This window comes from Equus caballus, chromosome 24, assembly GCF_041296265.1.
Source record: "Equus caballus isolate H_3958 breed thoroughbred chromosome 24, TB-T2T, whole genome shotgun sequence".
Classification (NCBI taxonomy): Eukaryota; Metazoa; Chordata; class Mammalia; order Perissodactyla; family Equidae; genus Equus; species Equus caballus.
Genome location: NC_091707.1, coordinates 24,437,025 through 24,451,225, shown reverse-complemented (window position 1 = coordinate 24,451,225; position 14,201 = coordinate 24,437,025). Strand labels below are relative to the sequence as shown.

The 14,201-nt window shown below is 52.7% G+C and overlaps 1 protein-coding gene across 6 annotated transcripts in view; it reads left to right on the top strand.

Moving 5' to 3' along the window:
- SPTB (spectrin beta, erythrocytic) overlaps positions 1-14,201 on the top strand; it is a 114,429-nt gene that overhangs the window by 76,717 nt on the left and 23,511 nt on the right. For all 6 annotated transcript variants that reach the window (XM_023627911.2, XM_023627906.2, XM_070249543.1 and 3 more), the window contains 9 exons: positions 763-900; positions 4,770-5,526; positions 5,986-6,188; positions 6,299-6,389; positions 7,654-7,800; positions 9,051-9,314; positions 9,681-9,887; positions 10,344-10,433; positions 13,748-14,026. In XM_023627911.2, coding sequence (XP_023483679.1) covers positions 763-900; positions 4,770-5,526; positions 5,986-6,188; positions 6,299-6,389; positions 7,654-7,800; positions 9,051-9,314; positions 9,681-9,887; positions 10,344-10,433; positions 13,748-14,026 — 2,176 coding nt within the window. The remainder of the gene's footprint in view (positions 1-762; positions 901-4,769; positions 5,527-5,985; positions 6,189-6,298; positions 6,390-7,653; positions 7,801-9,050; positions 9,315-9,680; positions 9,888-10,343; positions 10,434-13,747; positions 14,027-14,201) is intronic.

Below are 14,201 nucleotides of genomic sequence, written 5' to 3'. Positions count from 1 at the left end.
GAGAGAGGCTGGAACCCCACAAGCTCTAGCTTTTTGTGGCAGCCACTAAGCCACAGAACCCTGAGGGCCGCAGACCGGTGTGCAAACCACCAGTCTTCAAGGCCATCCTCATTTCTGCTGTTTCGGTGCCATCCACACTCCAGCATGGGAAGGCATTCCCCCAGTTTGTGTGGCACTCTAGCATTCTAAGTACAGAATCCGGAGAGTCGAGGAGAAGAGCACATTCCTGGGAGCATGCTGAGGTGGTCTCACACTGATGCTGGATAGACCTGGGCTCCTATCCCAGAAGGGTCAGTTTTTATAACCACACAGTGCCCCTCCCCACAGCAGCTCTCCCTTCTCCTGCTCAGGGACAGAGCACCTGCCTGGGGAGGGTATCCTTCAGGTCAAGATGTCAGGGCAGTGGAATTAGGGTCTCAGAGCAGCAGCTGGTAGGCATGCCAGGTAGTCTCTGTGGCGATTAGCCCCCCACACACACCTCTTTGTTCCCCAACACCTCTCTCTTGAGCCAGTGGCCCATGTAGTAAGTAACCAGCTCTCTCCTAGCCTGATCCAGGAAATGCTAAACCATGAAACTGGACCCATGAACCAGAAAATAGGGTGTGTCAGCATATCTTTCTCCTCTCTTCTCCCTTACCTGGTCAAATTATTTAGGAGGTGGAGGGAGAAAGCAGGAGCTACATGTTCTGGAGACTGGGTGGCCACTGGCAATGAAGTGCCTGCTGCTGCCTCTCCAGTCCTCATTTTCTCTGTCCATATCAGGTTTGACATTCTGGACCAGGAGATGAAGTCGTTGATGGCTCAGATTGAAGGCGTGAACTCTGCTGCCAACAGCCTGGTAGAGAGTGGCCACCCACGCAGTGGGGAAGTGAAGAAGTACCAAGACAACCTGAACACCAGGTGGGGTGTCGGTAGGGTTAGGGGCTGGGGGCATCTCCTCTTGGCACATGACACACCCCCAGGGATGTGGCCTAGAAGTCAGGACGCATCCTATGCACTCCCAGGTTTGAGCCCTCAGAGCTCCTGTCTTTCTCAGCCACGGTCTCCTTCTGACGCTGGAGCTGCAGCAGCAAGGAGGAGGGACCTGGGTGGTGATTGTCCCAGGGAGGGAGAGAGAGATGTGTTCACAGAGCTGCAAATGCTATGCCTTTGGTGGGGGGTGGGTATCCTGTGTGAAAGAGGAGACATTCTGAGTGTGCCCGTAGAATCAGGCCATATGGTACTCATGCCACATTGCCCCGGACATTCTTAGGCAGGGAAAATTGCTTTCTGACAGCTCTTAAGTACTGTCCACAAAAGAAAGCTCCTGTCTGCGCCAAATTGCAGTCTCGATCATGAGGCTGGCTTGAGTGAAGAAGAGAATTAGCAGGAAGCCTTGAGCACGCTGTGTAGCCAGAACAAAAAACAGGCCCAGAGGAGCTCTCAGTACAGGGCCTAACTGCCCAGGGCTTCCTCGGGATCTCTGAGGACAGCACACGTGTGTTCCCTGGGGCCCCACACACACAATGCTGCATGGTCACCACCTCCCCATGGCCTGCCCCTTTCCCTACACTGTGCCCAAGCCCTGCTCGGCCTCAGGCAGTCTGAGATGGAGTGAGGGAAGAAAAGGGTCAGCATGGTGGAGACTCTGGAGGGGCCTACTGGGAGGCAGGGGGCGACTGGGACACTTCAGAGCCACTAGAACGAGGCCGACTGTCTCAGCCTCCAAAGATGGGAATGTAGGGGATGTAGTTCAGGGATTCCTTTGTAACTGTGAGGTTTCTGCAGAGGAGGAGAACGCCTCTTTGCTCTTTAGGTTTGGCGGTAACGGGGGTGCGTGTGCAAGAGTGTGCACATATGCGAGACACAGGAAGAAGTTGTCAGCTATACATCAGTTGCCTTAATGAGCTGTAGTCAGAGAATGTTGATCTTTAAAGACCCTAAGCCATGCACCTTCCTAAGTGAAATGCATAAGGAACTTGCCATCCTCAGGTGAGAGAGAACCTAAGGGATGGACTGGGAAGATGGCTTTCCGTTAAATCTGAGAGTTGAAAGGTGCCTGAGAAGTCATCTAGTCTAGCGACGTGCCCACACAGCCTGTGCCCCTGCACAGACATTTCCAGGGATGGGGAGCTCACCCCCTCACCATGCAACCAATCCAATTTGGGACAACTCCTTTCACTTAGAAAGTGTGATCTCAGATTGAAGTGAAATTTGTACTCACTGGTTCTGGCTCTGCCCTTTAGAGAGATCAAAACTTATTCTGATTCTTCTTTCATGCAATAGCTCTTCAGATATTTTTTAAACAACTATCGTTCTTCGCCTCCACTAGCAGTCTTGCCTCCATGCCCGCGCTGTGCTCTCTCCCAGAGTGTGTCCTCCTCCAACTACATACTTCCAGTCCTGTCCGTCCTTTAGGCCAGGCCACATTCCTCTCCTGCCCAGAGTCCCAGATGAAAATCTATCTTTCCCTCCTCTTACTGGCTTTGAGCTTCACATTCTGCTTTGTTTTATAATTACTTTGGTCCTGAAGAACTTTCCTACCAGACTACAAGCAAATGAAGAGCTATATCTTCGTGTATTGCGCACCAGGCACATTATTGTCTGAGGTTCTCTCTGTCTGCAATGTTCTTTTCCCAGATATCCACTTGGCTTACTCCCTTACTTTATTTAGATGGCAGCTCACATGTCAGCTTATTGGAGCAGTCCTCACTGACCACTCAATTGAAATATTAAATTCCTCCCTCCCTCTCAGCCCCTCTGCTTCTATCCTATTACCTTTATTTTTTCTTTGTACTTGTCAGCACCTGATGGGTTGTAGACTCATTGATTTGTCTCTGCCCTACTCCAATGAGAGCAAGCCCTTTACTTGGCTCATCGCTGTATCCCAGAGCTTAGAACAGTGCCTGGCACAAGGCACGTGATGGCTGCGTGATAAATGCTTAGTGAATGAGTGAACAGGACAAAACTGAAATATCTTCTGCCAAGCTTGGCACATATGAGTCATTCAAACACTTATTGAATGCATGATCACCTTCCACAGTACGCATTCCACTTGACCATTTTTGTAATAATCTTGGGCCCAGGACCAAACCTGGATTCCCAGCATGGCCTGGCCAGTGCTGACTCGAGCGGCTTTGTCAACTTCCTCCCTCTTGGAGATGGTGCAATAGAGGGTTTGGGAGGCAGACTAGACCCAAACCCCAAGGTGTCCCCTGTGTGGCCTCTGCTTGGCGGCTCCAGTGAGGTCACACCAGGAAAAGCCTGGGAAGTCACCATGGGGCCTCTTGCCTGGGGCACAGCCAGACCCTCTCCCGTGGCTTCTGGATGGGGCCAGGAGATCTCACAGCCCTGGAGCACCTCACTATCGCCTCCTGGTGGTTTCAGACCAACTTGGAGAAAATCTTCAGCTCCTTTCCTTTGACTTCCCAGCCTCAGCACCATCTGCATGCCAGGCACAGAATTCTTTACAGTGTAGGAGGGGAGCTGAGCAATCTTTGGGCTCTTGCTCCTCTCTCTCCTGATAGTCTCGATCCTTCCCAGCCTATCTCCCACTTCTCTTTGCAGACCTGTCTTTCAATCCGGACAGCAGCTGTTGTCACACCTTGGAAATGCCCACAGCGTACTCTATCCAGTCCCTCTGCCAAGTCCCTCCACCCCAAGCCCCTAGATCCTGGGGATGCAAAGATGAGAGAGGTACTCAGGGCCCCACCTTATTGATCACTCCAGTGGAGGCTCTAGAGATCTGGTCACTGAGATACAGCTCAGAAGACCATCACACAACCTGCCACCATCACCCCATTGCTCCTACAGCTCCCTTAGTCCCCTTTGCCTGGTATGTGCTGTGTACGTAGTACTGTACTTATTTTGTGAGCTTATTTTGAGAGCTCTTACTTTCTCTCTAAATTGTACAGTCCATAAGGCAAAGTCTGGCTATGTCTATATTATCCTAAAGGCTAACGTAATGGTTAAACCTTGGGGGTATTCAAGAGAGATGGGTTTGATTCGTGAATGGGCATTCAGCATACTCTCGTGTGCTTATGTGGTACAGTAATGTAGAATGAGTAAACCCAGGCCCAAGGCAGGTGTTCCTGGTGGTCTGGGCCCAGGCTGATGGGCAGCTCTTTAGAAGAGGCTTATTGTGGTCTGCAGACCAACCTCAGGCCCCTAGCACATCTGCCAGAACTTTGCACGTTTCCCAGTTTCATTCCAGCACTGCGCTTGAAGGTTAAGATCATGTCATCTATTTTAATTATAATCCCAGCTTCTCCCCTCCCTACTTCCTCTTCCTCCTCCTTTTCTTCATCAGGCCTCTTGTCTCTTAGAGCCAGGGTGACTTTTTCTGGCCCTGGGCATGTTGAACATGGTCTTAGGCATTTTCGTAGTTCCCCCAGGGCAGCTGGGACCCTTTGTCCTGAAGCGTTCTTGAAGTTCATAATGTGGGCTTTCTAATTATTTTCAGTATTTCACAAAATCTGGGGAGGTCATATATTTGCCTGAAATTTAACTACATTAAAGAGCCTACCTAAGCGTCATGTTCCTTTACTTATGGTTGGAATCACATCACTGCTCGCCTCCGGCTGATGGAAAGATCATATTGGTCATATATATCTTGGGTAAAACTGGATAAATGAATTTTACTCACCACAGTTTTTTGGGTAGATGATTTTTTTTCGGCATGCGAGATCTGTGGGGAGAGACTCTGGTGGGAAATCTGGGAAGGGATGCCCTGTGGAAAGAGTTAAGGAAGATGGTGTCTCTATGTGCCCCCGCTGTGTCCCCCTTGGCAGGTGGCATGCATTCCAGGCCATGGTGGCAGAACGGCGGGGAAAAGTAGACTCAGCTCTCCGGGTGCACAACTACTGCGTGGATTGCGAGGAGACCAGCAAGTGGATCATGGACAAAACGAAGGTAGTGGAGTCCACAAAGGACCTCAGCCGAGACCTGGCAGGCGTCATTGCCATCCAGCGGAAGTTGTCAGGGCTGGAGCACGATGTGACTGCCATCAAGGCCCGCACGGGTGCCCTGGAGCGTGAGTCGCTGCAGCTGATGGAGTCACACCCTGAGCAGAGAGATGACATTGGCCAGCGGCAGAAGTATGTGGAGGAGCTGTGGCAGGGCCTGCAGCGAGCCCTGGAGGGCCAGGAGGCCTCACTGGGTGAAGCCAGCCAGCTACAGGCCTTCTTGCAGGATCTGGATAACTTCCAGTCCTGGCTGTCCGTGACCCAGAAGGCTGTGGCCTCCGAGGACACACCCGAGTCCCTCCCGGAGGCCGAGCAGCTCCTGCAGCAGCATGCGGCCATCAAGGACGACATTGACAGGCATCAAGAGAACTTCCATCACATCAAGGCCTCTGGAGAGAAGGTGATCCATGGCCAGACAGACCCAGAGTACCTGCTCCTGGGCCAGCGGCTGGAAGGCCTGTATAGTGGCTGGGATGCCCTGCATCGGATGTGGGATAGCCGCGGCCGCTCCCTTGCCCAGTGCCTCGGCTTCCAGGAGTTCCAGAAGGATGCCAAGCAGGCTGAAGCCATCCTCAGCAACCAGGTAGAGAGAGGCATTCAGGGCTGGGGGCAGAGAGGGGGGGCTGCCCTGGGTAATAGCACAGGTGAGTCTTCGAATGTGCTACAGGACTCAGGGACCAAATTATGCTTTTCTTGGACTCTCTAGCCACTAATTAGGGGGACAGTCCTCTTTGTTCCTTATCATGTGCCTTTTCCAGCCTTGTGTCCCAAACTGTGCCTTGTTTTTGGGTCAGTTAGAGGCTAGAGAAGCGACTTTTCGCTTGGGTAGTTACCTTTCCCTGTGGCTCTAGGCACACTGTTCATCAGGTGCCCTTGGGTGGGGGTGGGGTGACAAGGCCTGAAAGCTTCTTCCTTGTACAACTCCAGGGGGCGCCATTCACGCTGTAGCCTGTATGGCTGCACATGGACCTCCTGCCTGGCAGGTGCCCTAACCACCTCCTGAGCTTGTCTTCATGCCTTGTCTGGAAACTTGCTTCAACAGGAATATACTCTGGCTCACTTGGAGCCCCCAGACTCCCTAGAAGCTGCAGAGGCGGGGATCCGGAAGTTTGAGGATTTCTTGGCATCTATGGAGAACAACCGGGATAAGGTCTTGAGTCCTGTGGACTCTGGAAACATTCTGGTAGCTGAGGGAAACCTCTACTCAGACAAGATCAAGGAGAAGGTGCAGCTTATTGAGGACAGGTACTCTCCGCTCCCCGGGTCACAGGGCAGGAGCCAGGTAGGGCTGGGATGCTGTGCAAGGACCCCAGGCTCAGCACTGTTGTGACTACAGCTTCTGGCTTCCCTTCTAGGCACAAGAAGAACAATGAGAAGGCCCAGGAGGCCTCAGATCTTCTGAGAGACAACCTGGCGCTCCAGAACTTTCTCCAGAACTGCCAGGAGGTGAGGCTCCAGCAAGGCAGGCCCCTTTGCAGGAGATTCCTTTCAAGGAGCAAAGTGCCCTAGAGGTGGGAAGTCCGCAGGGATCCTTTCTAACTCAGGAGTCTGGGATCCCATGAGTGGAGAACTCTGGGTACTTGGCAGCTTAGGTCATCTTCTAGAATCTTAGGTTCTACAATTATTTTTTTCAAATCTTTAAAGGTATCTTTTAATTTGTCAAGTCTAGGACAAGGTTTCTCAAAGAGTGACCTGAGGACTATCTACGTTAGAGTCACCTAGAGCCCTAGTCAGAGCTGGCTTCAAGGACATGCGACCTGTGCATTCACACAGGGCCCAGTGCTTAGAAAGGCCCCATGTTTAGTTTAGTGCTCGGCTGTTGCCATCTTGAAATTCTTAATAATTTTGAACATTTCCATTTTGTACTGGGCCCTGGAAATTATGGAGCCAGTCCTGGCCCTAGTGAAATTGAGACTCCTGGGCCCCACATGGGCCCAGATGAATCAGAATCTTAATGAGTGAGAGAGAGAAAGCAGCATTTTCAACCAGCCTCCCAGTTGGAGAACGGCTGACTCAGAAGGTTCTTGTTCAGCCTGGGCTGAGCTACACAGGGTAGGGCTTTAACCTGTACTCCCAGTCCCTCTGTTGACAGTACTTCCACGTGGAATGGGGCTTTCCATGACCTCTTTCCTGCTCCCATCTTCATGCCCCTTTCCACTCAGCCCAAATGACTTTGTTTTTGTCTCCTTCTGCCCTTGGCACAAACCTGCCTTGGTATAGTGCCAGGACATCTTGGAAACATTGGATACTCATCACAGTCCATCCCTCATTGTTAATTATAGGATCTGCCCTTGGCTTCTTCCTCCACTAATATTTTCCCTGTGTTTATTGATGATTTCTCACCCTACTGCCAAAAGGTGGATTTATCTATCCATTCAGTAAACACACGTTGAGTTCCTGTAATGGGTCAGGCCTTGTCCTAGGTCCTGGAACTATGGAGAGAAGAATAAACATCCCTGGTGTCACAGCACACACTCTGGTGGGCGAGACCACCAGTGCACATCTTTTAGCCCTGAGACAATATGGGTTAAGTTGCCTGTGCTGGGAGTTAGGGATCCAAGTGGAGAGTAGTACCCTTACCCTGCTGTGTTCGTACTTCCTCCCCTCGGCCTTCTCTGTCTGCAGCCAGAGGTGGGCAGCAGGTCCTGCCCTGAGCCCCTGGCCAAAGAGGTGCATCAGGGACCCTTGGACTCACTCTTTCTACCCACAGCTGACTCTCTGGATCAATGACAAGCTGCTGACATCTCCGGATGTCTCCTATGATGAAGCGAGAAACCTTCATAACAAATGGCTGAAGCACCAGGCGTTTGCGGCAGAGCTGGCTTCCCACCAAGGGTGGCTGGAGAACATCGACGCAGTAAGTAAAGCGAGTGGTGGAGGCTCTCTGCTCAGCTAGACTTACTTGAATGGGCTTCACCCAGGGCATAGACACTGTCCTGAAGCTTGCTGGACAGTATAGGACTTAGAAGTAAAAAACCTCTCTGAATAGTAGTTAAACTTTCAGATCTCCTGATAGTGTAGTCCTGTTAAGCCTGGTCAGAATTGGTGCCTCCTCTGGGTGACCTGAGTCTGGGGACAGTCCTGGACACTGAGGACACCCTAGTTAGAGCTTCAGCTTCCCCAGTGCCAGGAAGGCATTTACCTCTGTTTGCCTTCCATCATCCTCACCAGGGCCCCACACTGTTCTGCCCAGGCACAGGGCAATATGTGAGATGAGCCAAGAGGTCCAGGGGGCCACTGACCTTCACCGTTTGGATGGGCACAACCCCCAGGGAGTGGTCATTCACCCCCGCTTGTAGATGGGGAACCAAGAGTCCACTTGGTAATGAGCTTGCCCAGGGGCCCAAGTCAAAATGCGCCTGGAGTCAGATCTGGGGATGAGGTACCCTTGCTTCTCCCTGCTGTGACTGTCTGGGAAGAATCAGGCCTGCGGTCCACATGAGGCCATTCCACGGTGGTACAGGGTGCAGGCTCTAAGCCAGGCACTCTGACTCCTCCACCTCCCTGTGCCTGAGAGTCTTCATCTGTCAAATGAAGATGCTAACAGACCTCCCCCAGGGGGTTGTGAGCATAAAGCACTTAGAATAGTGCTTGGCATCCTTAGGCACTCCGTAAGGATTGACTGTTATTAGCACTATGTATTCCTGGGCCCAAGTCAGAGCATACTGCACCCACCCAAAAGAGGTCCGTTTATGCAGGTGAAAAACAGATGGACAAACCCAGTAACTGAAAGATATCACCAAAGGTTAGTGCACAGCCTCTGGGAAGATGAGCTCGAGAGAGTGCAGTTCACACGGAGGTTTCCAGGCTGGTTGTGACTGCATGGATCTTGGATTTTTTTTTTTTTTAATCTAAAAAAATTTGAGTACCCGCTGACCCTTGTCTGCAGCTCCCCATACTGCAGTCTCCCAACCACATCTCCCCCTGTCCCACCTTCCACGGCAGATGACTCTGGGTATGCATAGTCTTTTAGCTGAGCCTTGCCTGAGTTCCAGGCAGATTCTGCCTCACTGACCTCCCCTCGGTTAGCCCCTTGCACCCACCTGGAGCAGGGCTGCTCCAAGGCTGCCCAGCTCAGAGGGTGAGCTCTCCTTCTTCCTCACACAGGAAGGGAAGGAGCTGATGGAGGAGAAGCCCCAGTTTGCAGCTCTGGTGTCCCAGAAGCTGGAAGCCTTGCACCAGCTCTGGGATGAGCTTCAGACCACCACGCAGGAGAAGGCCCAACACCTCTTAGCTGCCAGGAGCTCCGACCTGCGCTCGCAGACTCACGCAGACCTCAACAAGTGGATCAGCGCCATGGAGGACCAGCTGCGGTCGGATGACCCGGGCAAGGACCTGACCAGCGTCAACCGGATGTTGGCTAAGCTGAAGGCACGTAAGCACACTGGAATAGAGGGGATCTTGGGGAGCAAATCTGAAACCTGAAAGAGAGTACTCCATCCATTCCTCTTAGCTGGGTCTGCTTTATAGGGCAAAAATGTCTCCTGGTTCACAACCCATTTCCTACCCCTTGGCAATGGGTAAGACAGGGGTCCCAACAGGTTAATAAATGCACACGTGAGAAGAATGGGACAGACGCTCCGTGGAGGAGAAGATGAGGGGGTGTCCAGGGAGACTTCCTGGGGAGGCTGAGCTCAAACCAGGCCTGTGAGGATGGGTAGGATACAGATGACGAAGAGGAGGGAGGGGCTGCCCAGGGGCCGAGACTGGTGCTGACACCGTCCCCTTGCATCTCAGCGTGTGGAGGACCAAGTGAACGTGCGGAAGGAGGAGCTGGGGGAGCTGTTTGCCCAGGTGCCCTCACAAGGAGAGGAGGTGGGGGACATGGACTTGAGCATCGAGAAGCAGTTCCTGAACCTCCTGGAGCCCCTGGGGAGGAGGAAGAAGCAGCTGGAATCATCCAGAGCCAAGCTGCAGATCAGCCGGGATATAGAGGATGAGACGGTGCGTTGGCTGCAGCCCCCTCACCGCTGCCCCAAGCAGCTGAGCCGGCAGCTGCCGTCAGGATAACTGGCTGCCACCCAGGACGATCCTTGGCAGCAGATGTCTGGTCCTCTCACCCTCTTATCTCATAGGGTTGTTGTGATGATTACATTATACATAAAATTAAATCCAGTGCTTTTTGAACGGTAACTCACTCATTGACCTTAGGGCCAGACAGACTTGGGTTTGAGATCCAGCTACATTACCTGTCCCCTGTGTGACCAGGAGCAAGTGATCTGAAACCCCAATTCAAAATTTCGAAATGTCCCCATCTGTAAAATGGGAGCAAAACCTTATGGGGTGTTGGGAAGAACCAGGGAGACACAGCAGGCAGAACTCTGCCTGGCCCATGGTGAGTGGTTGGGAAGGAGTGGCCATGATTGTCATCGGCTGTCCCCTGCCTTCTGGTCTCCACAGCTCTGGGTGGAGGAGAGGCTGCCTCTGGCCCAGTCGGTTGACTATGGCACTAATCTGCAAACTGTGCAGCTGTTCATGAAGAAGAACCAGGTGAGTCTGCCTCACCTCGTCAGTCCCACCTGCCCCACCCCCACCCCGTCCCCGCCCAGGGAGGGAGAGCCAGCCCCGACCTGCAGAAGGCCAGTGACAGCAGATTACAGATTATTGTTCTTCTCGGTAGCTATGGGGTGCCCAGTCTGTATTTGTAGTCTTGTAGCAGAAAGAGCAGCTTCAGTGATGGCAGAGAGAATTCTGGGAGGACCACAGAGGAGGGAGGGTCCAGGTGCTTTGGGATTTGGGGCCATTCAGACCCATCAGGGCACAGGTGAGCACAGGACCTGGAGGCCTGGCTAGGGTTTAATGTGCTGTACAGCTTCTGTTTCCATGGCCTCCCTGAGAGGCCACATAGCTCCTGGTTTCTCTCCAATGCTGCCTTGCCTCTTCCAGGGCTGAGTTTGGCCTGTTGGGTGTCCTCGGGGTAAGCAGGCCCCATTTCTCTGGACACATGAGGATACTTGTGGAACTCAAACCCCACTAGGAAGTCACTAAACTTGGACTCTGAACCATTGGAGCTAACATCTGTCGGCTCTTCTGCTCTCACTTAGGCCTGATTGGGAACGTCTGGGGCCCTGGTCAGAATCCTAGAAGGGAGCACACACACTTCCTCTTGTATCAGTGTTGCAGGGGAAGCCTGCATCCTCCACAAAGGCCAGCTACCTAGGGTGGCAGTGCCTCTGTGCTTGGCCAGGAGCTGGCCTACTCTGGGGCAGAGAGTCCCTCCTGCCTGGTCTGCTGTCTGGGTCGGGTCAGGAAGTGGCAGCTGCAGCCACGAGCAAGGAGAGTCTGGAACTTATCCCAGAGAAGAGTGGTGTGTCCCCAAGTACCAGTCTGTATTGCAGCTCCTTGGGGAAGGAAGGTCATGTTAGACAGTACCTCCTTCCCCAGAATATCAGCTCACAGAACCCAGCAACTGTGCAAGGGCCTGAATGGTTTATGTCCAAAGAGGTTTCTTAAAAGCTCCTTCGGCCCTTTGCTTCCACTTGACGTGATCTGGTCACTAAGGTTCAGGCAGCCACACGCAGGGACCTCAGCTGGAAGGTGGTGGCGGGGGTCGGGGGTTCAGTTAACACCACAACCTCCAGATAAAGGAGGGAGGTGGTAGAAGACAGTATCCTCAGGGCCTCAGTTTCCTCAACTGTAAAATGAGCCAACTCTGGTCTTTCCCACACTGAAGATTTTGACTCTCTCTAGCTTCAATAAGTGTTATTGCCAAGCGATTTTGAGCTCCACTGGCTGAAGGTTGCTATTTCAGGAAAAGGGCAAGACAAATATGGATGGGATTCCCCTAATCAGGAAGGGGAATATAATTTCTTGGGAGAGCGTGGCTGCCCTAGCAAAGACTATGTTAGGCTAGCCCAGCTAAAGCCGAAATCCCGTTTCATCATTCCCTTTATTGCAGTGGTTCTCAAACTTTGGTGTGTCAGACTCACCCAGAGGGCTTGTTAAAGTGCAGTTGACCGGGCTCCACCCCAATCTACTGAATCAAATGCTGGGAGTAGAGCCTGGTAATTTGCATTTCTATCAAGATCCTCAGTGATCTTGATGCTGCTGGCCTGGGACCCCACTTTGAGAACCACTGCTCTAATGGCTGTTCATTGCGGCAAGAACAAATCCTGCAAGGTGCCACCCGAATGGTTCTCCATTCGGGCTGCATTTAGAATCACCAGGCCCCACCTTGGTTCAATTAATTAGGATCTCTGGGGCTGAGGGCCTGGCTGTGTCTGTATTCCCAGATTATTCAGTGTGCAACCAGGGTTAAGAACCACTGTCCTGTCTGATCCAGCCTCCGTCTGCCTCTAACTCCCCTCTCTTCTCACTTTTGCCTTCCTTCACAGTGTTCAGCTCTTCTGGCCCTCTCCTTGGCCTTCAGACAGTCCAGGCTTGCATCCACTCCAGGGAACCCATTATCTACGTTCATTCACTTATTTACACGCTTACTGTCTCTTTCCTCTAGTAGAGCGTAAACTTTATGAGGGCAAGGGTTTTGTTTATATTGTTTCTGTATTGTCCCTAGAATCTAGAACCGGGCCTGGTACCTAGAAAATAATTTAGTAAATACGTGTTGAATGAATGAAGTCAGGGAAGGAGACATCCTAAGTAAGCACACTGCACAGGAGCCTAGGCAGGAACCACTTACAAAGAGAGAGGGAAATGCCTTGAGAGGTCATAAGATCTCAGGGGAAGTAAAGAGGCAAGTGGGGCTGACACCATGGGCTGCTTGACTATAATTGCACAGACCATGGGAAATTGTTGGAATCGAGACTCTGGGCATAAAGTGTAAAAATGCATTTCAGGGGCCGGCTCCGTGGCTGAGTGGTTAAGTTCGCGTGCTCTGCTGCGGCGGCCCAGGGTTCAGATCCTGGGCGCGGACATGGCACCGCTCATCAGGCCACGTTGAGATGGCGTCCCACATCCCACAACTAGAAGGACATGCAACTAAGATATACAACTGTGTACAGGGGGGTTTGGGGAGATAAAGCAGGAAAAAAAAAAAAAGATTGGCAACAGTTGTTAGCCCAGGTGCCAATCTTTGAAAAAATAAAAATGCATTTCAGGAAGTTAGGGGACTTGTGGATGTTTCTATCTCTATATATTTTAAATGCTGATGTCACTGTACTGCCCATGTGTACTGCTCTTGGCCCCGCCCTCCAGATGGTTTCAAAGGCCGTGGGGAAATTCTAGAAAGGGAGGAGATGAGGGGTAAGGAGCCAAGAGCCCACATGCAAGAAGCAGCTAGCCTCGGCCTGTAGGACCCAGAAAGTGAGTAACGCGTGGGCCTCCTGAAGAAAAAAGTGACCCAGTCACCAGAGTGGGAGGAAAATGCCATTTTGGTGACCAGAGGCTCAAATGGGAAATAATACAAAGCTCACAAAAGATTTGAGAAATAGAAATGGAGAAAAACAAAGCAAAATCCTAGTCTGAACAGGGAGTAACTGTTGACTATTGTTTTATGTGGAATGAAAGCTGCTAAAATAAGGTATCAAAAGGCCATTTAAAAATTGTTTTCCTTTTGCCCACCTTGTACAACTGAGAAATCAAGCTCTGAAACAGAAAGAACAGGGACTGTCAATAGCAGGGGCTCTGGGATCCCGGACAGCCCGGCTCTGCCGCCCCTGCCTCCGCTGATTGGCAGCTCTGTGCCCGTTTCTGAGCTTGTCTCAGGAGACCCGGGAGGGTGAGGAGGACACGTGAAGGGCCAGGCCCAGGGGCAGTTTTGGCCACCGCTTGCTGGGCCCTAGCTCCCTGATCAGGAGGGCGAGGTACGCCCGGGGAGGCGGCCCCTGAGCCCTTGCTGTTGGCCGCAGACACTGCAGAACGAGATCCTGGGCCATGCGCCACGCGTCGAGGACGTGCTGCAGCGGGGGCAGCAGCTGGTGGAGGCGGCGGAGATCGACTGCCAGGACGTTGCCGAGCGCCTGCAGCAGCTGCAGGGCTCCTGGGAGACACTGCAGGAGGCGGCGGCCGGGCGGCTGCGGCGCCTACGGGAGGCCAGCGAGGCGCAGCAGTACTACCTGGACGCGGGTGAGGCCGAAGCCTGGATCAGCGAGCAGGAGCTCTACGTCCTATCCGAGGAGAGCCCCGAGGTGGGCTCAGCTGGGGTGCCAGGCAGGGGCCCGAGGCCAGAGCAGGAGCTGAGGCACAGTCACATCCCTTGTGGGAGCCTGGGGAGGGGGTCCGAGGAGCCCTCCTGCACGGGGACCCCCCCACCTCTTGAGAAGACCCTGCTGCAGCGAACCACAGCTGCCGCCCTGTGTGCCA